This window comes from Helianthus annuus, chromosome 5 (genome assembly GCF_002127325.2).
Source record: "Helianthus annuus cultivar XRQ/B chromosome 5, HanXRQr2.0-SUNRISE, whole genome shotgun sequence".
NCBI lineage: Eukaryota > Viridiplantae > Streptophyta > Magnoliopsida > Asterales > Asteraceae > Helianthus > Helianthus annuus.
This window is the reverse complement of record NC_035437.2, coordinates 87,385,945-87,412,119: the sequence shown is the minus strand read 5'-3', so window position 1 is coordinate 87,412,119 and position 26,175 is coordinate 87,385,945. Positions and strand designations below refer to the sequence as shown.

At 41.4% G+C, this 26,175-nt stretch overlaps 1 protein-coding gene across 1 annotated transcript; it reads right to left on the bottom strand.

Moving 5' to 3' along the window:
* Positions 1 to 18,110: 18,110 nt before the first annotated feature.
* LOC110942956 (F-box/kelch-repeat protein At3g23880-like) lies at positions 18,111 to 18,710 on the bottom strand. Its single transcript, XM_022184718.1, has one exon. It carries the CDS (start codon positions 18,708 to 18,710, stop codon positions 18,111 to 18,113), a length of 600 nt encoding a protein of 199 aa, XP_022040410.1.
* Positions 18,711 to 26,175: the final 7,465 nt, after the last annotated feature.

Genomic DNA, 26,175 nt, shown 5'->3' with positions numbered 1-26,175 from the left:
ACAAGGGTCGTTGTCAGCGATGCCTCAAGGTGGGTCATGAGGCTAAAGATTGCAGGAGCTCACGACCTGCGAATCAGAATCAACAACAACAACCACCTGCGCCAGGAAACCAACAACAGCAACAACAGCGAGGCAACAGAGGATGCTATCAATGTGGTGCTGAAGGCCACTTCAAACGTGACAGTCCCCAGTTAAACCAGAACCAGAACAACAACAATAACAACAATTAGGGCAACGGGAACAACAATGGGGGGAATAATATTGGCAACGATGCTAGGGGTCGTGTGTTCGTGCTGGGGAAGGGTGATGCCAGGAATGATCCCAACGTGGTTATGGGTAAGTTTCTTCTTGACGACTTTTTTGTTACTGTATTGTTTGATTCGGGTGCGGATACCAGTTATATGTCTTTGAAAGTTAGTCAAATGCTCAAGCGCACACCCACACTTCTGAACACTAAGCATGTCGTAGAGATAGCCAACGGTAAAAGTTTAGAGGCCACACACGTAGTCAAGGGTTGTAACATTGTCTTAGCGGGTCAGACTTTCTCCATCGATCTCATCCCTATAGCTCTGGGTAGTTTCGACATCGTCATTGGAATGGATTGGTTGTCCCAACAGCAAGCAGAGATCTTATGCAAGGAGAAGATAGTTCGTATCCCCTGTCCTGGTCAAGAACCTCTCGAAGTGCAAGGCGACAAGAGTGGTGCCGTGGTTGGCATCGTCTCCTTTCTGAAGGCTCAAAAATGTTTGCGAAAGGGTCACACTGCCATTTTGGCACTTGTTACAGATGCATCAACGAAAGAGAAAAGATTAGAAGATATTCCAGTAGTACGTGATTTTCCTCAAGTGTTTCCTGGAGACTTACCTGGTCTAGCGCCTCATCGCCAGGTCGAATTCCAGATTGAACTAGCTCCTGGAGCAGCACCCATAGCTCGCGCACCGTATCGCTTAGCTCCAACCGAACTGGAAGAACTGTCAAAGCAATTGCAAGAGCTCTTGGATAAGGGTTTTATTCGTCCTAGCTCTTCGCCTTGGGGAGCTCCAGTAGTATTTGTAAAGAAGAAGGACGGTACCTTCCGTATGTGCATAGATTACCGCGACCTGAACAAGGTGACAGTGAAGAACCGCTATCCTCTTCCATATATTGATGATTTGTTCGATCAGTTGTAAGGATCGAGCTACTACTCAAAGATAGATCTGAGGTCAGGCTACCATCAGCTGAGAGTCCGGGATGAGGACGTCTCCAAAACAGCATTCAGAACTCGTTACGGTTACTACGAGTTTCTTGTCATGCCATTCGGGTTAACGAACACACTTGCAGTCTTCATGGATATAATGAACAGAGTGTGCAAGCCTTATTTAGACAAGTTTGTGATAGTTTTCATCGATGACATTCTAATCTACTCCAAGAGTCAGGAGGAACACGAGCAGCATTTACGGCTTATTCTGAAGCTCCTTCGAACAGAACAGCTGTATGCCAAGTTTTCAAAATGCGACTTCTGGCTTCGTGAAGTCCACTTTCTAGGCCACGTGGTAAACAAGGACGGGATTCATGTCGATCCATCCAAGGTAGACTCGATCAGGAACTGGCCTGCACCACGTACACCAACGGAAATACGCCAATTCTTGGGTTTGGCGGGTTATTATAGACGGTTCATTAAAGACTTCTCAAAGATTGCACAGCCGCTTACACTACTGACACAGAAGGGTGTCACCTACCGTTGGGGTAGTACTCAGGAAACAGCTTTTCAACATTTAAAGGATAGACTTTGCAGCGCACCCATTCTTTCCTTGCCAGAGGGCACATACGATTTTGTGGTCTACTGCGACGCATCGATTCAGGGTCTTGGTTGTGTACTGATGCAACGGGACAAGGTTATTGCTTACGCTTCGCGGCAACTTAAAGTTCTCGAACGGAACTACACCACACATGATTTAGAACTGGGAGCTGTTGTTTTCGCGCTCAAGATATGGCGACACTACCTGTACGGTACCATGTGCACTATCTACACCGATCACAGGAGTCTCGAGCATATCTTCAAGCAGAAGGAATTGAACATGCGACAACGTCGATGGGTCGAGCTACTAAATGATTACGAATGCGCTATCAAGTACCACCCAGGCAAAGCCAATGTTGTGGCTGACGCTCTCAGTCGAAAAGACACTACGCCTAGACGCGTGCGAGCATTGCAACTTACTATTCAGTCTAGTCTTCCTACACGGATACGAGATGCTCAGGTGGAAGCATTAAAACCCGAAAACGTAAGGGCTGAAGCCCTACGCGGCTCAAGGCAACGATTAGAACAGAAGGAAGACGGCGCCTATTATGTAACGGGGCGTATTTGGGTCCCCCTATATGGCAACTTACGCGAGCTTGTAATGGACGAAGCACATAAGTCTCGCTACTCGGTACATCCAGGTTCGGATAAAATGTACCACGATCTCAGAACTACGTATTGGTGGCCTAGCATGAAGGCCCACATAGAGACTTACGTTGGCAAGTGTTTGACCTGTGCGAGGGTCAAGGCAGAATATCAGAAACCATCAGGCCTGCTTCAGCAACCCAAGATACCACAATGGAAATGGGAGGAAATTTCCATGGATTTTGTTACTGGCCTACCTAGATCTCAGCGTGGAAATGATACTATTTGGGTGATCGTGGATCGACTCACAAAGTCTGCACACTTCCTAGCTATTAAGGAAACGGACAAGTTCTCCACTCTAGCAGACGTATATCTCAAGGAAGTTGTCTCAAGGCACGGGGTGCCGACTTCTATTATCTCCGATCGTGATTTACGCTTTACTTCAGAACTATGGCAAGAAATGCATAAAGCTTTTGGCTCACGATTAGACATGAGCACAGCATATCACCCTCAGATGGATGGACAGTCTGAGCACACTATTCAAACCCTGGAAGACATGCTATGTGCATGTGTTTTCGATTTCGGCAAGAGCTGGGAAAAACATCTCCCTTTAGTGGAGTTCTCATACAATAACAGTTACCACACCAGCATTCAGGCCGCTCCATTCGAGGCATTATACGGACGTAAATACCGGTCACCTCTCTGTTGGGCAGAGGTGGGGGATAGTCAGATCACATGTCCAGAAATGGTAGTTGATGCTACTGAACGAATTGCACAGATACTGCAACGCATGGCAGCAGCTCGTGACCGTCAGAAACGCTACGCTGATAAGCGCAAGAAACCACTCGAGTTCCAAGTTGGGGATCGAGTGCTACTCAAAGTCTCGCCCTGGAAGGGTGTAGTTCGTTTTGGTAAACGAGGAAAACTCAATCCGCGATATGTCGGACCGTTCGAAATCGTAGAAAGAATAGGCAAAGTAGCCTACAGACTGAACCTACCAGCAGAACTCGATGCAGTTTACAACGTTTTCAACTTGTCGAATCTGAAGAAGTGTCTGTCAGACGAGACCCTCATAGTTCCTTTGAAGGAGCTCACTATCGACGAGCAGTTACGTTTCGTCGAGGAACCTGTTGAAATCACGGGATGTTAAGGTCCTCAAGCACACCATAATACCTCTTGTTCGAGTTCGTTGGAACTCCCGACGTGGCCCAGAGTATACCTGGGAACGAGAAGACCAAATGGAACTTAAGTATCCCCAGTTATTCCAGAACAATGCAACTACTACTGAGGCTGAAGCTACTACAGAATTTCGGGACGAAATTCCAAATCAACGGGGGGATGATGTGACACCCCAGGAAAACCAGTAAACGACACAACTTACCTAGCTTCCTCAGTAACCGCATGCTAAATTTCGGGACGAAATTTCTTTCAAGTTGGGGATAATGTGACAACTCGAATTTCCAAGATTTCTTATTCGCATTTATTGCACGTTGACTGTTTAGTTGCTTGATTGATTTCCTTGTGTACACTGGATTATAATTCGGATGGTTGTTAATATGCTATGTGTTTTATATAAAGTATTTTGGTTGTGAACTTCTAAACTGTTAAGACTTGAACAACTCGATGAAACACAAGTGTGTTTCGCCATAATGCATATGACGAAACAGAAGTAATTCGCCAAGAATCATTCCGACGAAACAAACTAGTTTCGTCACACACACCTCCGACGAAACGGATGTGTTTTGCCGGCCCAGTGATTTGCGAAGCCCATTTCGGGCCCAAAACGTTAATTCATGTTTAAAACGTGAAACGACTTTCTGTTTCACACCTTTGGGCAAAACCAGAAACCCTAGAGCTTCCTTTTCTCTGTTGACGGCGATCGTGTGCCCCCGGAACCCCGAATCGACCTAATTACTATTCCATTCTTCGTGGTTAGTGTTTAATCTTTGCGTAATTGTTTGATTTATATCCGTTGCTAACTATTTTGCTTGAAAACGATGGGGTTTGATGTTATATAACGTTTGTGTTCATGTTGTTTGATAAATTGATATTACTTGAATATGTTCTATCGATTACAATTCCTGTGTATCGAGATTTGGATTGCTGGCTGTTGATGAACCTATGATTATGCTTTCTGGTAAAGGCCAACATACATGCTAGATGGTTTAGGGTTAGCACATGATTATAATTATGCAATGGTTAGTAATCAATGAAAACCGATGATTTGCTGAATACCGTATGATTTCTGTGTAATGGTTGCTGTACAATGATGCTTGATGATAGTAGGCGACGGTTGTGAATGATGACGGCAGTTAGGGTTTTCTGCATGTAACTGTTATACGACGAAACATGTGTATTTACGAAACGCAGATGTCGGCGAAACACTGATGTGTTTCGTCAACCTAGGTCACCACGAATCAGACACGGCGAAACAGAGGGTGTTTCGCCGAGGATAGTTATGACGAAATAGATGCATTTCATCATGGGCTAATACGGCGAAATAGATGTGTTTCGCCAAGGGTAAATACGACGAAACAAGGGGTGTTTCGTCGAGTGATCAAACTGCACAATAACTTAACTTAATTCTGTTAAGAATTAACCCAGTTGGTTAACTGCCGATAAATGTTAAACATAACTTGAATAAACTTGAACACGTGATATGTGCTACTTGGTGATCTTTGATACGATGTCCATTATGACTGTGCTTGTACGTGAACTTCGTGAATACAAACTGATTATGTATACGTGCGTACTTTAGGACGTGATTGATTAACTGTGAGCACATACCTTAGCATACCGAGCAAACCAAGGTGAGTTCACACTCTTACCAAGGCATGGGATTTCCCGGTGGGTAGGGAATGGGATTGAAGGAATGGGATTGAACAACTACTTGGACTTACACTGTTACTAGACTATCTACCATCGTCCTCGGTTGCAAAGGACCCTTACGTAAAACCTACGTAAACTTGTGCTTACCACTGTCCTCAGGGTTAGAGGGACACTTACGTAAAACCTACGTAAACTTATACTCACTATTGCCTCGGGTTGTGAAGGGCACTTACGTAAAACCTACGTAAACCCCCGCGTACCACTGTCCTCGGGTTAAGAAGGACACTTACGTAAAACCTACGTAAACCTCGTACGTACTACTGTTCTCGGGATTAGAAGAACACTTATGGTTACATCTAGTCTAGTACATACACACATGGGAAGCCCCCACTAAATGAACATACAATTGACTTAGTTAATAACGCATGGCGATGCAACAAGCTTACTATTACGAACTGTCTTACTGTGAACTCGCTCAACTAGTTGTTGACTCTCTGTTACATGCCTTGCAAGTCGTTAGGTATACATGGAGCTTGCACTAGGAGGCGCGGTCGTTGTGGACAAGGATCGTGAATGCTTTGTTAAACGTTTATGACATTACATATACTTATGTTGGGTTTACTTTTATGCTTCCGCTAAACGTTGATATTATACTTATGTTTTGAACACCTTTCATATTGGTTTGGTTGAATTACATTTATATATATATTGTTCGATATGATTGGTGGCTTGATCCTGGTCAGTCACGCCTCCGAGCGGTGATACTCCGTGAGTGGATTTTGGGTGGGGATAACCCCTGTTCGTTTAGTCGTCTATCCGTAACGAGTTAATGTCATAATCCGTTCCATGCTCGTCTTCACTGGTATTAACTCAGATGTAAGCCGGCTTTAGACTATTCATCCAGTCCACAGCCCGTTTAGACCCAGGTTCCACCGATTAATGGCGAAAGTTCGAGAAAGGGATGAAGATACACAAGTTTTATAGGAAAAAGTCTAGATTTAGCTTAGATTTAATGTGAAAACGGATGAAACATCTTAGATCTGAGCTAGATCTTGCTTAGAATGACATCACATGTCAGTATGTACAAACCTCCATGATGACATCACCCTCAAGAACTCAGATCCGAGAGATTTCATGATGAAAAAGTGTGATTTTAGGTGAGAGTCACATAGAGAATGATGTGTAGATTAAGAAAGTACAAAGATCTAGCCTAAAACGTACCAAAATCGATGAGAAAATGAAGAAATGAAGAGTGTGCGTGTCTTGTCTAGCAGAGCTGTCACATCACTCAAACTGGTGATGTGACAGGTCTATTTATAGTGAGAGAGGGTATTAAGGCGGTGCAAGGTGGATAGGGTGGCCGATCGATCGAGTGGTCACCCGATCAGGTGGTCATCCGATCGGGTGGTCATCGATCGGGTGGCAATCCGATCGGATGGCCACCCTGTTCAATCCATTCTCTCCGCGTTCCTGACTTTGATTCGTTTCGTGAGTTAGATTAAGCGTTGCGTTGCGTATGGTTTGGGTAAAAATATCTCATAACTAGATTACATCATAAACACCAAAGTCTCAAAGTTTCATAGATTCCGCCATTGACAAGGCTCCAGTCTCTCGTTCAAACAAGAATCAAGTTTCACGAGTCTAAGGAGTCAAGCACTAAATAAGTTTCAAGAGTCAAGAATCGTAGCTCCTCAAGTTTCAAGAATCAAGAGTCCAATTATAAAGTATCAAGAATCCACATAAAGAATCTAGCTTCCATAGTATTAAGAATCAAGCATCTAGTTTAATCATCAAGGATCAAGTGTCTAGATTAAGCATCAAGAGTCAAGTACCTAGATTAAGTGTCAAGTTCCGTAGTTTAAGTATCATGAATCAAGTATCTAGAATAAAGAATCAAGCATCATAGTGTTAAGCATCAAGTATCAACAAGATTCACACCAAAAGTATCAAAGCATCATTACGATATAACTACAGGGACCAAAACTGACAATTGATAAAAGTTCAGGGACTAATCTTGCCAAGAGTCTAAAGTTTAGGGACGTTGGGCATTACAGCCCTTGTGGTTCGAGTGTAAAGAGTGTGGCCCAAATGGGCTTGTGCGATTACATTACATATATACATTACACAAAATCACATAACACGTAACACTTATTCATTAAAACCAACATATCAATTTGTCACATAGAGTTCATACACGTTACATTAAACGCAAAGATAGGTCCTGAAATACGAGTTATCACATCATCCCCAAGTTGAAAGAAATTTCATCCCGAAATTTAGCACGTAGTTACTGAGGAAGCTAGTTAGGTTGCGTGGTTTCCTTTTCCTGGGGTGTCACATCCTTCCCTCGTTGGTTTGGAATTTCATCCCGAAATTCCGCAGTAGCTTCAGCCTCAGTAGTGGTTTCACTTTTCTCAAACAATTGGGGATACTTGTCTTTCATTTGGTCTTCTCATTCCCAGGTAAACTCTGGGCCACGACGGGAGTTCCTACGAACTCGAACGATGGGTATTCTGGTACGCTTGAGAACCTTAACGTCTCGGTCTGTAATCTCTACTGGTTCCTTGACGAATCGTAGCTGATCGTCGATGGTGAGTTCCTTGAGAGGAACTATGAGGGTCTCATCTGACAGACACTTCTTCAGATTCGACACATGGAATACGTTGTGAACTCCATTGAGTTCTTCAGGTAGGTTCAGTTTGTAGGCCACCTTGCCTATTTTCTCAATGATTTCGAAAGGCCCAACATAGCGTGGATTCAGCTTGCCTCGCTTGCCAAAACGAACTACACCTTTCCAAGGTGAGACTTTATGTAGCACTCGATCCCCAGCCTAGAACTCGAGTGGTTTCCTGCGCTTATCAGCATAGCTTTTCTGACGGTCACGAGCTGCCGCCATTCGTTGTCATATTTAGGCAATCTTTTCTGTTATGTCGACGATGAGTTCTGGGCCAGTGATTTAGCTGTCACCAACTTCTGCCCAACAGAGGGGTGATCGGCATTTTCGTCCGTACAATGCCTCAAATGGAGCAGCCTGGATGCTGGTGTGGTAACTGTTGTTATATGAAAACTCTACCAAAGGTAGGTGCCTTTCCCAGTTGTTACCAAAGTCAATTACACATGCTCGAAGCATGTCTTCGAGGGTTTGGATGGTGCGTTCAGACTGCCCATCCGTCTGTGGATGATATGCTGTGCTCATGGCTAAACGTGAGCCAAAGGATTTGTGCATTGCTTGCCATAGTTCAGAGGTAAAACCTGAATCACGAGCGGAAATGATGGAGGTTGGCACCTCGTGCCTCGAAACTACTTCCTTCAGGTAGACGTCTGCTAGAGTGGAAAATTTATCCGTTTCTTTGATAGCCAGGAAGTGTGCAGACTTGGTTAGTCGATCCACTATCACCCATATGCTATCATTTCCTTGTTGAGATCTAGGCAAGCCAGTAACGAAGTCCATGGAAATTTGCTCCCATTTCCATGTCGGAATCTATGGTTGCTGAAGTAGGCCTGATGGCTTCTGGTATTCAACCTTGACTCTAGCACAAGTCAAACATTTACTAACATAGGTCGCTATGTTAGCTTTCATGTGGGGCCACCAGTACGTAGCCTTGAGATCATGGTACATCTTATCCGAACCAGGATGTACTGAGTAACGGGACTTGTGAGCTTCATCCATCACAAGCTCACGTAAATTACCATAAAATGGAACCCAGATGCGCCCCGCCACGTAGTAGGCACCGTCTTCCCTTTGTTCTAACCGTTTCTTCGATCCTCGCAGAGACTCAGCCCTGATGTTCTCTTCCTTCAATGCTTCAACCTGAGCATCACGAATTTGGGCAGGGAGACTAGAGTGAATGGTAAGCTGTAACGCACGTACACGCTTAGGTTTTGTTTCCTTACGACTGAGGGCGTCAGCCACAATGTTGGCTTTCCCGGGATGGTACTTAATGGCGCATTCGTAGTCGTTAAGAAGTTTGACCCATAGACGCTGTCGCATGTTCAACTCCTTCTGATCGAAGATATACTGGAGACTCCTATGATAGGTGTAAATGGTGCACTTGGTACCGTACAAGTAATGTCTCCATATCTTAAGGGCAAACACCACTGCTCCCAACTCCAAGTCGTGAGTAGTGTAGTTCTTTTCGTGAACCTTAAGTTGGCGTGATGCGTAAGCAATGACTTTCTCACGTTGCATCAACACACAACCAAGTCCCTGGATTGACGCGTCACAATAAACCACGAAGTCTTATATGCCCTCAGGCAATGAGAGAATAGGTGCGCTACAAAGCTTCAACTTCAGCTGCTGAAATGCGAATTCCTGAGCATCACCCCAACGGTAGGTGATACCCTTCTGAGTAAGAACAGTGAGATGCTGCGCAATCTTGGAGAAGTCCTTGATGAACCTTCTATAGTAACCCGTGAAACCCAAGAATTGACGGATTTCCGTTGGCGTACGAGGTTCAGGCCAATTTCTGATCGAGTCAACCTTGGATGGATCAACATGAATCCCATCCTCGTTAACCACGTGGCCTAGAAAATGGACTTCACAAAGCCAGAAGTCACATTTCGAGAACCTAGCGTAAAGTTGTTCTTTTCTAAGAAGTTCCAAAATGAGTCGCAGGTGACGCTCGTGTTCCTCCTGACTCTTGGAATATATTAGGATGTCGTCGATAAACACAATAAGAAACTTATCCAAGTAGGGTTTGCACACTCGGTTCATAAGATCCATAAAAACCGCAGGTGCGTTCGTCAACCCGAAAGGCATAACCAGAAACTCGTAGTGTCCATAACGAGTCCTGAATGCTGTTTTGGACACGTCCTCGTCTCGGACTCTCAGCTGATGATAGCCCGATCTCAAATCAATCTTAGAGTAGAAGCTTGACCCTTGCAACTGGTCGAACAAGTCATCAATACGAGGGAGAGGGTAACGATTCTTCACGGTCACCTTGTTGAGTTCACGATAGTCTATATACATTCGAAAGGTATCGTCTTTCTTCTTCACAAACAAAACTAGTGCTCCCCAGGGCGAAGAGCTAGGACGAATGAAACCCTTGTCCAAAAGCTCATGTAGTTGCGTAGACAGCTCTTCTAGTTCTGATGGGGCTAACCCGTAAGGTGTACGAGCTATAGGCGCTGCTCCAGGAGCAAGCTCGATTTGAAACTCGACCTGGCGATGAGGCGGAAGACCAGGTAATTCCTCAGGAAATACCTCAGGAAAGTCGCGTACAATCGGGATATCTTCTATCTTCTTTTCCTTCATTGAAGTGTCAGTATCGAGAGCTAGGATAGCAGTGTGGCCCATCGTAAACACTTTTGGGCCTTAAGGAAAGAGATGATGCTCACGACAGCACCACTCTTGTCGCCACGATTAACGAGAGGTTCTTCACCAGAACGAAGAATGCGGACGATTTTCTCCTTGCAAAGAATCTCTGCTTGATGTTGGGATAACCAATCCATCCCAATGACGATGTCGAAGCTACCAAGAATGATGGGGATAAGGTCGATAGAGAAGATCTGACCAGCTAAAGTGAGATTACAACCCTTAACTATGTGTGTGGCTTCAAGACTTTTACCATTCGCTAGTTCTACAACATGCTTGGTGTTTAAGGGAAGTGGGGCACGCTTAAGCATCTGACTAACTTTTAGAGACACATAACTAGTATCGGCACCCGAATCAAATAAAACAGAAACATAGAAGTCGTCCAGTAGGAACTTACCCGTCACAACGTCGGGATCGTTCCTCGCATCACCTTGAACAATCATAAAAGCACGTCCCCTGGCACCATTGCCATCATTGTTACCCCTATTGTTGTTTCCATTTCCTTGGTTATTGTTGTTGTTTGATTCTGGTTCAGCTGTGGACAATTTCTCTTGAAGTGACCTTCAGCACCACACTGAAAACATACCTTATTACCCTGTTGTTGCTGTTACTGGTTCTGTGGAGCTTGTGGATGCTGTTGACGATTCTGATTTGAAGGATATGGGCTCCTGCAATCCTTTGCTGCGTGACCAAGCTTGTTACATCTATGACAACGACCCTTGTTGCACGGCCCGCTGTGGTGCAAGTTACATCGATTGCACTTAGGGTGGTTTCCCTTGTACCCACCCTGTCCCTGATTCCCAGAAGTCTGCTGACTGGGGCTCTTGTAGTCGTCAGTCCTTCGCTGCTGAGACTGAGACTGGACAGAAGCAGAACCCTTGCTCGAATTTTCATCCCATTTGCGCTTGTTGTCGCTAGGAGCATCAGAAGTAGTGGTAGCACTAATACGCTTGGGCAGCTTGTTCTGCTCGACTGCCTGATTAGTAAGACGGTGGCACAGTCGTATGATTTGCTGGATCGTAGGGAGGTTAGCTGCAGTCACATGGCTCTAAATCTCTGGCACTAAACCCTTGAGGTACAGCTCGATACATTTGATAGGAGGATCCACCATAGTAGGGCACAATACAGCCAATTCGTTCGATCTCTTCGCATACGCCTCGATTTCAGACCCCGTCATCTTCAAATTATAAAACTCCACCTCTAGCTTGTGAATGTCGTCGCGATGACAGTACTCCTCTTTGATTAGATCTTTGAAGTCGTTCCATGGGGTGGCATTAGCAGCTGCCAACCCTAGCATTTGTACTTGCGCGTTCCACCATGACAACGCAACACCTTCGAGTGTTCCAGTAGCAAATTTTACCCTACGAGCCTCAGGGCATTCACACATCTCAAAGACAGACTCGATCTTCTCAAACCAGTAGAGAAGACCTACAGCTCCTTCTGTACCACTGAAGGTACTAGGTCGACAGTCCATAAAGGTCTTGAACGTACACACGGGAGGTTGAGCATGCTGACCTGTCACGCGAGAAAGAAAGAACAAGGTTAAGCACAAGAGTTGGTTCGCGAGAGTAGGATCTAAACATCCTAAGATAGGTCGGAATGGCAGATTATACCTCCTGCAGGGGCTGCTGCGAGTGCCTCAGCAACTCGTTCATTGATTAGAGTCGTCAGCTGGGCTTGAGTCAAGTTCAGACGTCCACTCATGATCTTCACATTGAAGCAAACATAAGTGAGAAAGGTGTCGCAAAAGTGCGTAAGTATGGGATGACAGAAGAGAGTAAGCACACAAGGTTTCAAACAATAGTTGTTACGTTGACTAAGCATACCATGAACAATGCACTATGCAAACTAATAAACAGGCAACATAAATATAAGCCATATCACCTACAGTGTTGAGTCTTGCACGTGGAGCGAAGTGTCTTTGTGGATCGTTGAGCACGGTATAGGTTATAGTCTGGTTTTGTCGAAAAGCTTTTCCCCTTTTTAAAATCGAGTTCACTATAACCAATGGCTCTGATACCAATCTGTTACACCCCCAAAATCCACAAGCGGAGTATCACCGCAGGAGGCGTGACTGACCAGGATCCAGCCACCAATCATATTGAACAATGTAATTAAATAAATAAAAGTCCAACCACACAATATAATTGGTGTTCAAAACAAGTTAATCAAATTCAAGTTATCAGCGGAAGCATAAAGTTTAAAACCAAAGTATAAGTTTAAAAGTTCAAATGTGTAACATGGAACTCAACAGTCCATGTCCCACAACGACTCCTGCTCCCATGCAAGCTCTAGCTAAGCATCTAACGACCTGCAAGGCATGTAACCACGAGTCAACAACAAAGTTGAGCGAGTTCACAGTTGGTTGTCCATTTTAAAGTTGTTCCAAAAACCATAAGTTCTTTCGAAAACCATGTATTAAGCAATTCCTTGTTTCCCAAACCATAGCCAGTGGGGGCTACCCCATGTTAACCACTAGACCCAATACCATATCGACAACTGACTGGAGTCATGTATCTGAGCCCTACGTCAATGTCTATCATCATTGACTAAGTGCCCAGATCCATTAGTCCACTCCCGTCCTCTGCGGCACGGTGTGAGGCTTGTCAAACCTAATAGCGCTATTTAACTAATGACCCCTCGCCATTGGCCCGGCGGTTAAGTCGATATAAAAATGAGGGACTTCATGATAGAGTTTTGTCTAGTAAGTTATATGTTGTCATCCTTCCTACGGAGGATGGAGGTACGTAATCTACCCAAGGAGAATACGCAGGTTTAATGTTGTCATCCTTCCCATGGAGGATGGAGGTACATATTCTACCCAAGGAGAATATGCAGGTTCCGTTTTAATGTTTTTATCCTTCCTACGGAGGATGGAGGTACGTAATCTACCCAAGGAGAATACGCAGGTTTAATGTTGTCATCCTTCCCATGGAGGATGGAGGTACATATTCTACCCAAGGAGAATATGCAGGTTCCGTTTTAGTTTCTTAACCCATTCCCAAACCATCGGGAATCCCATGCCTTGTAGAAAGTGTGAACTCACCTTAGGTTAGCTCGGCAGATACACAATAAGGTCACTTGAGCTATATGTGGTCAACCACGTCCTAACATGGTTACCATAAAATTCAGGTCTAGGTTCAAGTAGTGCACATAAGTTTTACACATAAACTAACAGGTTACAACACGTAATGATCATGGCAAACACATTCAACACGTTAACAGTCAAGTACATATCATATCCGAACTTGTGCGACTCAAATGATTGGGCTCGCACAAGTTCAATGGCCCAACAGCCTTGTGCGGTTCACTAATTGAAGCCCAATAATACCCGGCCTAACCTGTTGTGCGTCCAGCACAACTTGTGCAGTTGTGCGGCTCACAACGGGTTGTGCGACTGAAACAACCCGACCCAATAATATAAGCAACCCAACATGTACACGACCCAAACAATTAAACAGAAATCAACTTGTGCGGTCCATTTAGTCTTGTGCGACTCATATGGCCTTGTACGATTCTATAAAACTTGTGTGATTGAGTTGGGCCGTATGGCCCAAAATCATTACAAGGTCTGAACAATTGTGTGTGGCCCAAAGCTTGTGCGATCAGCACCGTCTTGTGCGATCCACTTCGCCTTGTGCGATCATGCATAACTAAACGATACACTATGCTTTATTGGTTGTACCCATATATACTTAGCTTGTGCGATTCCCTTATGCGACCAGGGCTTGTGCGAGATGCCCTTGTGCGATTAGGGAACTTGCGATCAATTTTATGTTTCCTAAAATCATGCAATCTATTCTAACTGTTTCCTATTCGATCAAATCAACACTAACAGTTTCCAAATCATTCTATAACCGATCAAACTAGGGTTTTAACAACAATTTCCTAAGAACCCTAATCATGTTCAAAACATAAACAACAACTTATACACTAGGTTATCAGATCATTGGTTTCAAATCATCACACAACACCTCATGCTTGATCATGTATTTAATCCGAACACTCATACATACAACCGATTACATTGCATCATTCGGTTCTATCATCAAAGCATTTATCCATCCCTATAATGGTCTAACAGATCGTTTATCAAGGATTTTACTAACATAGCACTTTAAACATCACACATCAAATACATATAGCCGATCGTTCAACAAACATCAATCATATCGAAGATCAAACAATGATATAACACTAACCAGTTAGAAGGTGGAACAAGGATGATCCGAATCAAGAAAGCTTCGAGGAAGAGGAGATGTTGCTGTCGTCGAGTTTGAGAGGGAGAGTGGAGAGATTTAGGGTTTGATGTGTTTTGAGTGTTTGCAAAATAATGAGGAGTATACCCCCCTCCTCATGAGGTTATGCGCAACAATTGGAATGGGCCGAACACATTACGGCTGCCCTTGTTGTTCGAGTGTAAAGAGTGTGGCCCGAATGGGCTTGTGCGATTACATTACATACATACATTGCACAAAATCACATAACACGTAACACTTATTCATTAAAACCAACATATCAATTTGTCACATAGAGTTCATACACGTTACATTAAAGACAAAGATAGGTCCTGAAATACAAGTTGTCACAGAAGATACCAAAGTCAAGGGGCTAAAATTGCAACATCGTGAAAGTACGGGGGCAGGGAGGCAAAGCCGATGGAAAACCCGCGCGCGTTGCGGCGCAAGTACATTGCAAACATCGAATAGATTAGTGGAAGCGCTATGTAATGCGTTAAACATATGAAAACACACATTTTGATGTATCCAATTTAACTCAATAGCATTGTAGCTGGATAAAAATGTAAAGTATATCGTATTTATATGTGACCTGACTCATACATAGGAAACGTACAAAAAAACATAAAATGTGTATCAAGGGAAAACTAACACGTGTAATCAAAAGTGATATTCATAATCAACGGAAAAAATTATACCCTTTGCGTGTTGCGGTAGGGTCGAAACATAGAATTGGAAAAGTACATAAAACAATCAAAAAAACAAAATATATTTGACCTGACTTGTTCCCTAAAAAAGTTTACATCGAAACGTATACCAACTCGAATTTATATCGACACATAAATTTTAATATTCATAATACAACCCGCGGGTGATGCGCCGTAGGCACGTTGCAAACAAATTAGTCCAAGCGCTATGTCATGCGCAAACCAGATGAAAGCGCGTGTCTTGACGTATTCAGTTCAACTCAATGTATGGTTGAATCCAAACGTTTGGTTTTTTAAAAAAGAAATTAGCGAACGAAAATAATTAAAGAAAGCAATAAGCTAACAATGTATAGATATACGGTACAACGATAAAGTTGAAACATTATAAACTTTTGAGATTAAACCTCAATGGTCTAATATTACAATGTAATTGAAGTTTAACTTGGAAAGGAAATGGATCAAAACACAATTTAACAAAACTAAAAGCAAAGGGCCAAAATGTATTTTATTCAAAGTATGGGTGAAAAATTGAAGTTTAACTTGGAAAGGAAAAAGACTCAAAACGCAATTTAACAAAACTAAAAGCAAGGGGTCAAAATGTATTTTACTCAAAGTATGGGTGAAAAGAGGAAATGTCGAAATGGAGTCAAAACGCAATTTAACAAAACTAAAAGCAAGGGGCCAAAATGTATTTACTCAAAGTATTGTGTGAAAAAGGGAAATGGCACATGCATGTCGGTGGCCTATGCCACCGACTTTATGTTTTAAGTAAGTTTATAATATAATATAATGCATGTCGCCGACTTTATGTTTTAAGTAAGTTTATAACTAGCGGGACAAAATGGGTCGAAATTGAACTCGAAAACGATAGACAAACAGAAAAGAGATGGGAAGTTAACTGAAGATTTTGCGCCTGTAAGTTATATATTAGCCACCCATAAAATGGAAGCTGGGAAGATGGTGATGAATCGTGATTCGTCTAAACGGTCAAATGAGGAATTACTTAATAGATATTGATACTGAAGGCGGGTTATATTTCAAATATGTTGAACCTAGTTGTGATGAGACAGCTTCATGGATTCAAGATAAATTCTGCTTTCATGTTTTGTAGTTTTTTTTTATGAGCATTTTATGCTTTTTTAGTTTTCTGAAGTATTTTGGGCGTGCCCAGGTAGGTATAATGCACAACAATGATGTTATCTGCTGGCAAGGTCTTTGTTGAACTATCTTTTGGTTATAAAGGTCTAGTCTTTTGACGTACATTCTAAACTTCTATATGTAACAATTAACGTAGGGTCTTAGGAACAGTATATCATTGGACAAATATAAAGGAAGAGAGAGAGACTAACATAGAAACAGGAGTTAACACACACACATAGAGAGAGAGAGTTAGGGGCCGGCAACCAATCCTTACAACGTATTCATGACGCCATGACGGTGCCGGTTCGGTGGTACAAGCAACGTCGTTAAGTTTTTTTCACCATTTACCAAAACATGGAAGGCAAATCTCGGAATTATCGAGATTTTATTAAAAAAATAATTTTAAAAAATCAAATTTGTAGATTAACAAAACCGGTTCAAGTTTGAACCGGTATTACCGGATTTAGTGCCGACACACAACATTTATCGTTTGGCACGAGGTCGGAGACCAGTGTCATCGGCCGGTATGAACTGATATTTAAAACATTGCTTGTATATACCGGAGAATAACTGGCCCAAGTTCAAATCATCTGGGATAGTACTTAAAACTTAACAAGTTTGACTGTGGAAGTCAAAGTTGACATTAATTAGCACATACTACATATATCAGGTTCATGATGCTGACACATGGTTTCTATAGATCAACCAAAGAGGTGGACAAGCGGATCACTTTCTGAAAGTGCAGCTGAGCCCAAATCCATTGTTTCTTCTGTGTAATGTGATGTCAGCGGCCAGCTGCGACTAACCGCTTGTAGATAGATAACCGAGTTGAACAATAAGAGCATTCAAAAAACAAACTACCATAAAACAAATTTCATGGAGATTTTTTCATTCCAATCTTACATACCAAAATTCATGGAGATTTTTTTACAATGAAAATAGACATTCTACTTGTAAGCAAATCAATAACTGAAATTCAGTACACTGTGAAACCAAATCATCTTGAAATTTGTGGCTTTACACTTCATTATAAACCGTAAGATTTTGTTGATCAAGCAGAAGTAGTGTTTCCTCGTAGGAATGCACGTAAAACGAAAACTCTTCTCCATCAATCCCAAGATTACTTAGGTGTTTCGAGCAGGGATCGTAACCAAACAATTGTCCACGTTCATCATCCATAATTCCGATTATAGCTTCACTAGTCATCCTAAATCCCCTAGCCAAAACCATTGATTCAAGTGGTATGCTAACACTAACATTGAATAGCTTTGTAAATGTTTTCGGATCACCATCCTCCATCATCCATACACCCCATACCGTATCGTCACGCTCAAGCACAACAAGAGACTCCCTTAGCTTAGACATGGCTAAGTTATAATCAGACACGTGAGCTAAACTATTCGTGAACTTTACTTCTCTAAACTCTTCACTTGTCATATCAAACGAGATTATCAGATTACAAGACGTAAACCCACCATCCATAGTAATCTTATCAGTAGCAAGCCAATAAAGCAACCCATCTACCACTTGCAACCGGAACCAGAAATTTGAACCGATTCACGAGGGAGATTGTTACAACTTCTCCAAACCCCGGTGTTCAACGCAAAAATCTGAACATCCCAACTATTATCATGTAAAATCTTGACAATCTTAGGGTCATTAGTTCTTGGACACACACCAAAACCTAAAACAGTTCCATGTACCCAATATGGCAAAACAACAGCCACAGCCTTTCTAATAAAAAGGTTCCAAAGAACAACTGTTTCAGTATCGAAAATGGCGTCATCACTGTCATCTTCATAATCACCAAACAAACACAACAAGCCATGAGAGCAGCCGATTATTCTAGGGTTTTGAAGCAATAGAGGAATAGTGTGGGAAACTTTCTTTTGGGGGAACGTTTCATCATCAGCAATTGAAACATATTTTCGTTCAGAATCAACAAGAGCTTCATAACTTGCAAGTAGATGTTGCTTATGGCCTTGATAATGTTTGATAAAATCAGCACTATCGATGAGAGACTTCCATGCTTTGGAGACTGTTCGGCATTGAATCAATGATTTGATAGGAAGCCATTTCATGATGTTCAGTTGGAGTTCAAGAGGTAAGTTGTCTGACATTTTGATTTTGCATGAAGGTATGAATTTCTAGGGTTTATGAGGGAAGATTTGGGGATACAAGGTGCAGTCAGCAAACGACGCCGTAGTGTATAAAATTATACCAACAATCTATGTGGGTGTTGCTATATTGAATTGTTGAGTTGCTACAAAATTGTTTAATAAAATAAAATTTTTTTGGTTTGTTGAACCACCACCACAAGTGATCATAACTACTTTTTTAGCCGCCGCAACGCGCAGCGGGACCATACGCGGCGTCGAAACATAGACCAACTCAAAACGTACATAAAATAAACTCATGCCGTGGCATCGTACGCGGCGATATAAAGTATAGACTACAATCGACCTATGTGGTATTTAGTATTTTAGGATATTTTGCTTGCATTCACAGCTAACATCCTTGCTTCTGATTCAGATTTGCAATTCCTCCTCAAACTCTCCTGTTGATGACCTAATAAGTAATAATGCTTCCATTCAAATTCTCCTGTTGATGACATAATAAGTAATAACGCTTCCATCAAATTTCATTTTCGATCAATATGGAGGATGATATGTAATTAGTGATCACCACATTTTGTGCTAAGAGTATATTATGTGTATTACATGTAGTAGTGTATTAGGATGATGAAAAATACACTAAATACTCCCAAGGAGTATTACCAACAAAATACACATAAAACATACATGACAAATACCCAATATTACTCATGCAAAATAACACATGAAAGGGTATATGGACAAACACAAGAAAATATATTTGCATAAATATATTGGACGATTCGGACAATGGACACCTTGGACAAAATATATAAATATTCTGGAAATTTAACTCGTATCTTGACAAATTTGTTAAACGATACTCCCAAAACCGAACAAACGACAAAGTATGTATTTTTACAATTATTATGAAATATATCATATTTTGTCAACTTGAAAATATATTATTTTATAGTGTAAAGAAATATATATATTTTCATAAACAACTCAAAAATATATTATTTTGGTGGAAACTAAAAATGTATATTTTCTAACTTTGATCTTAAAAATAGATTATTTTTTAAGATATATGGATACATACATATTTTACCAAGTCAAATTATAGATGTTTTTCTATAAAATTTTCTTAATATATATATATATATATATATATATATTAAGCGTATAAGAATGATGATTTTAATAATGCAAAAACAATATTCCGGAAAATTACACATAAATTAAGTATGAAATACCTAATAAATACAAGAAAATATGTATTCCTATATGTATAAATACATATCGACATACACTACCAACACTTGGTAAAATGCCCATAAACAAGTATTATGCATAAATATGAGAATATAAAATAACATACTCAAAATACAAGTATACTTACCTAAGTATACTTACACAAAATAATATTGAAAATATTATTTAACAAATTACTTATACTTATTTTTGGGAAAATAATATAAGTAACATATTTGGAACAGGTTAAAAATATAGATTATTTTTAACACCTATCGTTTGTCAAACATTACATAAACAAATATATTTAGGGAGTGAAATATATATTCACAAGCAGACGACACCGAATTCAAAATACGATAACGCGACAAACGGGCGAGACCCGATAAACAAGGGCACGACCCTCACAAATGTTGAACATACAAAAGACGAATGCATAAACATAAGATGGTGACTTGTACTCGTGTGTTACAAGTCTAGTGATTAACGTACATAGTACACATATAGGTTACGAGGCATACAAAACAAGCCGATGAAGTTTACGACGCAAGTTACGCAAAACCGTGAGTTCATGTCCCCCTTTTCTCTTAATTGTTTTCGGATTTATAACTCTCGGGGGTGAAAGACATTTTTCAATGGTATGGTTTAGCTAAGGAATGAACTGTTAGATCATGTGGATGAGTAGGCGCACTCTTAAGTACCATTAATCTAGTTAAGACCGAGGGGCAGGAGTGGTAGATCTATCGGGTGTAGCGAGCCCCACTCATGGGTCCTTGTGTGGCCGCATGTAGTGACTATGTCATTCCAGCCGGGTTTACCGGAGGAAATTCGCTAGGTTTGGATACTTCCTACGCCGTCACACACATATTAATGTCCGTGCAAAAAATTAATTGATCTGTTCATAGACGCTTTACATACCTGTTGTGAAAAGAATCTCTCAGATGTTTACAAGTTTATTTGGAACTCATACAAAACGCATGAACTCGCTCAACTTTTGTTGATTGTTTTCAAACTTACATGTATTTCAGGAAACTAGATGAATCTTTAGCGTTGGTGTTGTTTTCAAGCTGTAAATTTTCAAGTTTAGATGTCATCCACTTTTGAAGGGTTGATTTGTGTATCTTATCCTTGATGGGATATATGAAGCAAAGCCTTAAGAAACTAGTCTTTTGTCAAAGAAGTCCTTTTATGGAACTACTTATCTTTTGATGGATTGTAACCTGAACTTAAAGAACTTGTGTTTATAATGTTTGAAACTTATGAATCGATGAACATCATTTTAGTCATATAGTTGTTTATTATAATCGAATGCAATGAAAACTGATCAAGTCACACGTATACGCTTCCGCAAAAGTCAGGGTGTGACAGGTTGGTATCAGAGCTTCGATTGTAGTGAACTAGGATTCCCTCTTGAGTCTAGACTATAATCACTAGGATTCTCTCACGAAAACATTTTTACAACAAACAAAAAGGTTTTTCATTGTATTTACGAAAGCGCCAAGATCCATGAATCAAACATTTTTGAAAGGAAAGACAAAGCAAGGACATTAGTAGGGAGGGAGAATACCTAATGTGCCAATGGAGGTATAGTCTATATGAGATAGACTTGCCGAAGACGAAATGACCCACGTAAGAACAAGCGAGAGTTATATGTGACATGTTGCCTTTATTTTCCTGTATATACTAAGTAACATTATTATTCATTAATATATATGCATATATGTGTACGAAATAATTTTTTCCGGAAACGAGATACCTTCGACTTCGAGTTCTATTATTGTTCTTGACTCGCACAATGAGATTATCGACCTCGCGTATACTGTGGGGCTTATGGCTAATGTGATTACCAAACGAGACCCTGAGCTTGATTCCGTAGAAGATGGCTGTTCTTCCCCCTCGAATGCGAAGGTTCCTGACTACGGCAGTGACGGCGAGGTGGAAGAGATAACCTTGGACAACAACCTTATCAGTGGGACGAGGCCCTGTGGCTTTTACGAAACACGATTGACGACACTCTTATCCTGACAAAGAAGATGAGGTACTCATCTTGAAGGTGCCCCTCCAACTACTATTGTTAGGAACTCTCTTTATTCCTACTTTGTCTAAGCATTGTGCCATTTCGCGCGTAACAACAACGGACGTTAGCGCATGGACCATAATAAAGGTCCCTTCTATGTTGAAGGTATGAAGACAGTAGTGTCCCCTCTCTGACTGATCGGCTGCTTGGAACGAGAGAAAATTAGGGTGACCATGCAAGACAATTTATTACGGGGGTCCATGTAATAACAACTTGTAGTGCATGGGAATCCTGGTGGGCTCTGCGAGTCAAGCTAATGATCACCCATTCGAAATTTCTAAGTTGTTCAAACCTCTATCTAATATAACACTAACCGAGATAGTTACTATAACACTCTACAAAGTAGGAAGTCTGTCTTTGCCTACTTCGCACTTAACACTTCTACCTGTAGTATGAGTCGTCTGGGACCGGGTATCTAAGCAAGTGAAGATGACTAACACTCAGGAAAGATTTTCCGCAACACTTTAGGATTCTTGTGTTTAAATTTGTACGGAGCCTGCAACACCCCAAACTTATCCATTTTAGTTGCTACGATAGACCCCAACGTTTGACATCTGTTTGCCCCAAGGGGGTAGCGTGGCGGGAACTGTAGTATAACCCATTTACCGCACTCTATTCGGAATTCATGAAGACCATACCCACCATATTAGGACTCATGGAGCCCAAGCAAAATCAATGTATGCGTCGCACAGTCCAGTGTGACAAAGGGGTCCTCCCTACGTCGGACAATCGAGGCCCACTGTCACGGCCCCCGACTCGGTTTTACCCGTTTCAAGTGCCGTGGGACAGAAACCCGTGGTATTTGTGTTTATTTTGGCAGCGGAATTTTAACAGTATCCTTTAAGCTGAAAATGCCCAATTATTTTATTTCACATTTTAGGACCAACCCCATAATTTACAATAGAGGAAATTTCTCGGGGAAATTCCCTGTTTACAAAAACATGTTTATTTATTTGAATTGCTGAGCTACATTCTTCAAGCGGGTGCGCTACGCGACACTTTTCCTGGTTCACAGTAAATCACCTGAAACATGTTTAAAAAGATTTTATCACCGGGGAAATACTTGCGAGTCATTCAAGTTGCATAAAAAGACACATTGTTATAAATTACAGGACTAAGAGCGATTACAATTGCCCCTATCTGATAATTATCTGGTCCAGTGTCACCCCCTGGTGACGATGGTCATACCACTATTGGGTCCTTTCACCCAATAGTGATGATTATCACTGTTTAGGTTCGTCCACCTAAAAGTGAGAAAACAATAGTAATGTGCACAATACCCCACTTACTGCCAGTAATTTAAGATAACAAAGACTTACCCCCTGTAAAATATAACCTGAAAATAATTTGAGGTATTGTAAAACACTTTTGATAACAAGATAATGACTCACATTGCAAGTTTAGTTGGACAGAACTTTGCCTACTGATTTAGTCTCGTAACCTAGTTTAAATAACAATGCACACGAAACTAGGTCAGTAACTTAATACAACATTTACGATAAACTCACGAAATCAAAACCCTTACGATGAATGACAAAGTATAGCCCGAATTCGGGCAACACTTAAATATCCATCGGATCGGTTTCAATCGATCGGACATTGCATCGTAGCAGTGATCGAGTTATTACCCTGTGTCGCAGTATAGATTCGAGGTTTAAAAGTTTTTGAACGAAACAGCGGATATTTGAGTGTACATTGTGAATTTTAACGTCGAAACAGAACAGCCATGCAAGTGCCAATCCCCAGCATTATATACTGGATTTTGGTCTCCCCCGCGAGTCGCGCCGGCTGCCAGGGATCCTTGCGCGACACGCGGGGCACACCTATTTTGGCTAGGGTGGCCTCGTGTCCTACATAGCCCTGGTGAGTCAAATTGAACGAAAATTTAAGAGTTATCGTCGTTTGATGATGATAATTATCAATTAGGGGATACCCCCCTTGGGTTTTAGAGGGCCTAGCTAATCCTAGAAAACTTTTAACTTCGGTAGCTAATTGAGGGATCTTCCAATTGGTGATTGCTTCTATCTTGGAGGGGTCTACGTGAATACCTTCGTGATTCACCATGTGTCCTAAAAATTGCACCTCCTGTAGCCAAAATTCACATTTTGAAAATTTGGCGTAAAGCTTTTCCTTTCTTAACAAAGTTAAAAGTGTATGCAGGTGCTTACTATGCTCGTCCTGACTTTTGGAATAAATAAGTATATCGTCAATAAAGACAATTACAAATTTATCCAAATACGGCTTACAGATTCTATTCATCATGTCCATAAAGGTTGTAGAAGCATTTGTTAACCCAAATGGCATGACTGTAAACTCGTAGTGACCATACCTAGTCCTGAAAGCAGTTTTAGGTATGTCTTCTTCTTGTACCTTCAACTGATGATATCCGGAGCGTAAATCTATCTTAGAAAAATATCTACCTCCCTGAAGCTGATAAAAAGATCATCAATTCTAGGCAATGGGTATCGATTCTTAATTGTAACCTTATTCAATTCCCTATAATCGATACACTGGTGCTCCCCAAGGGGATGAACTAGGTTGTATGAATCCTTTGCTTAATAATTCATCTAACTGCTTTCTCAGTTCTAACATTTCGGTGGGTGCTAGCCGATAGGGTGCCTTAGCTATTGCTGTAGTTCCAGGAATTAGATGAATTCTAAACTCTACTTCCCTATCTGGTGGCAATCCTGGTAGCTCTTTTGGAAATACATCCGGGTATTCTGAGACCACAGGAATTTCCTTAAGTTCCTTACTTTTAGTGTTAATGATTACTGAAACCATATACACTATTTCTTGCTTTCGTTCATAACTAGCAACTTTCATTACTGAAATGAACTTCATTGGTTCACGTGGCTTATCTCCTTTAATCACAATTATTTCTCCTGCAGGTGTATGAATTTTTATGGAATTCTTATCACAGAGGATTCGAGCATGGTTGGCTACTAACCAATCCATTCCTAGCACGACATCGAATCCAGCTAAATTCATGGGTAGCAGGTTTGCAGAAAATTTGTGGCTTGAAAGTTCTATCTTTCCTTCTTGAAGAACCTTATCTATGCTAACAGAATTACCATCTGCTGTTTCTACCATATACATCTGCCTAAGTTTAGTTAAAGGTTGCTTAAGAGCTTGGCAGAATGAAGTATTTATAAAACTTTGGTTTGCACCCGAGTCAAATAATACTTTTGCATAAACGTCGTGTCCCAGAAACGTACCAGCTATTACATCGGGAATCGGATCTGCTTCCTGAGTAGTTAGCTGGAAGGCTCTTGCATTTTTCTTATTAGTTCCTTCAGCAGGTTTGGCCTTGTTATCAGCTGGCTTAACTAATTTTGGGCATTCTGGTCTAAAGTGCCCCGCTTCGCCACAGTTGTAGCAAATCGTTGATTTCTTCCTCCTGCATTCTTCTTCTGGGTGCCCCGGTCTATTGCAGAAATTGCAATACACTTTACATTTTCCAAAATGCTTTCTTTTACAGGTACTGCAAAATGGCGGGGTGGAGGATTGCCCAGTTCCCCTTTTCTTGAAGTTGCTACTAGTATTACCCCCACGAAATCCTTGGGTAATTTTCTGAGCTAATTCCTTCTTCCTGTTTTCTTCTCGCGTACGTACCAGCCCGTCAGTCAAGGTGTTGGCTAATTCCACCACATCGTCAATTGTGCGAGGTCTCGCAGCTTTGACGACATCACGAATCTCGCTAATTAAACCCCAATTATAGCGAGAAATAAGTACCGGTTCTGGCGAGGCCAGAGTTGGTACAATTCTGGCATATTCGAAGAATTTCGAAGTATACCCTCGACAGTCAACATCCACCATTCGGTGGCTTAGGAACTTATTTACCATTTGTTCCTTTTCATATTCGGCACAAAATTTTCTTTCCACCAATTGCTTAAATTCTTCCCAACTCATGGCGTAAGCCATGTCACTTCCCTTGGCTTGTAACACAGTATTCCACCATTCCAATGCTTCTTCTTTGAAGAGGTGGGATGCAAACATAACCTTGTCTTCTTCAACGCATTTGCTTATTTTAATTACTTGTCACACCCCCAAAATCCACCATACAGAGCATCACCGCTTGGAGGCGTGACATGACCAGGATCGAGCCACCAATCATATTGAACAACGTATTTAAGTAAATAAAACCAACCACAATACAATTGG

What these genes read in the sequence shown, in the direction of transcription:
- LOC110942956 (XM_022184718.1), bottom strand. Translation starts at nt 18,710, where the DNA reads ATGTCAGACAACTTACCTCTTGAACTCCAACTGAACATCATGAAATGG.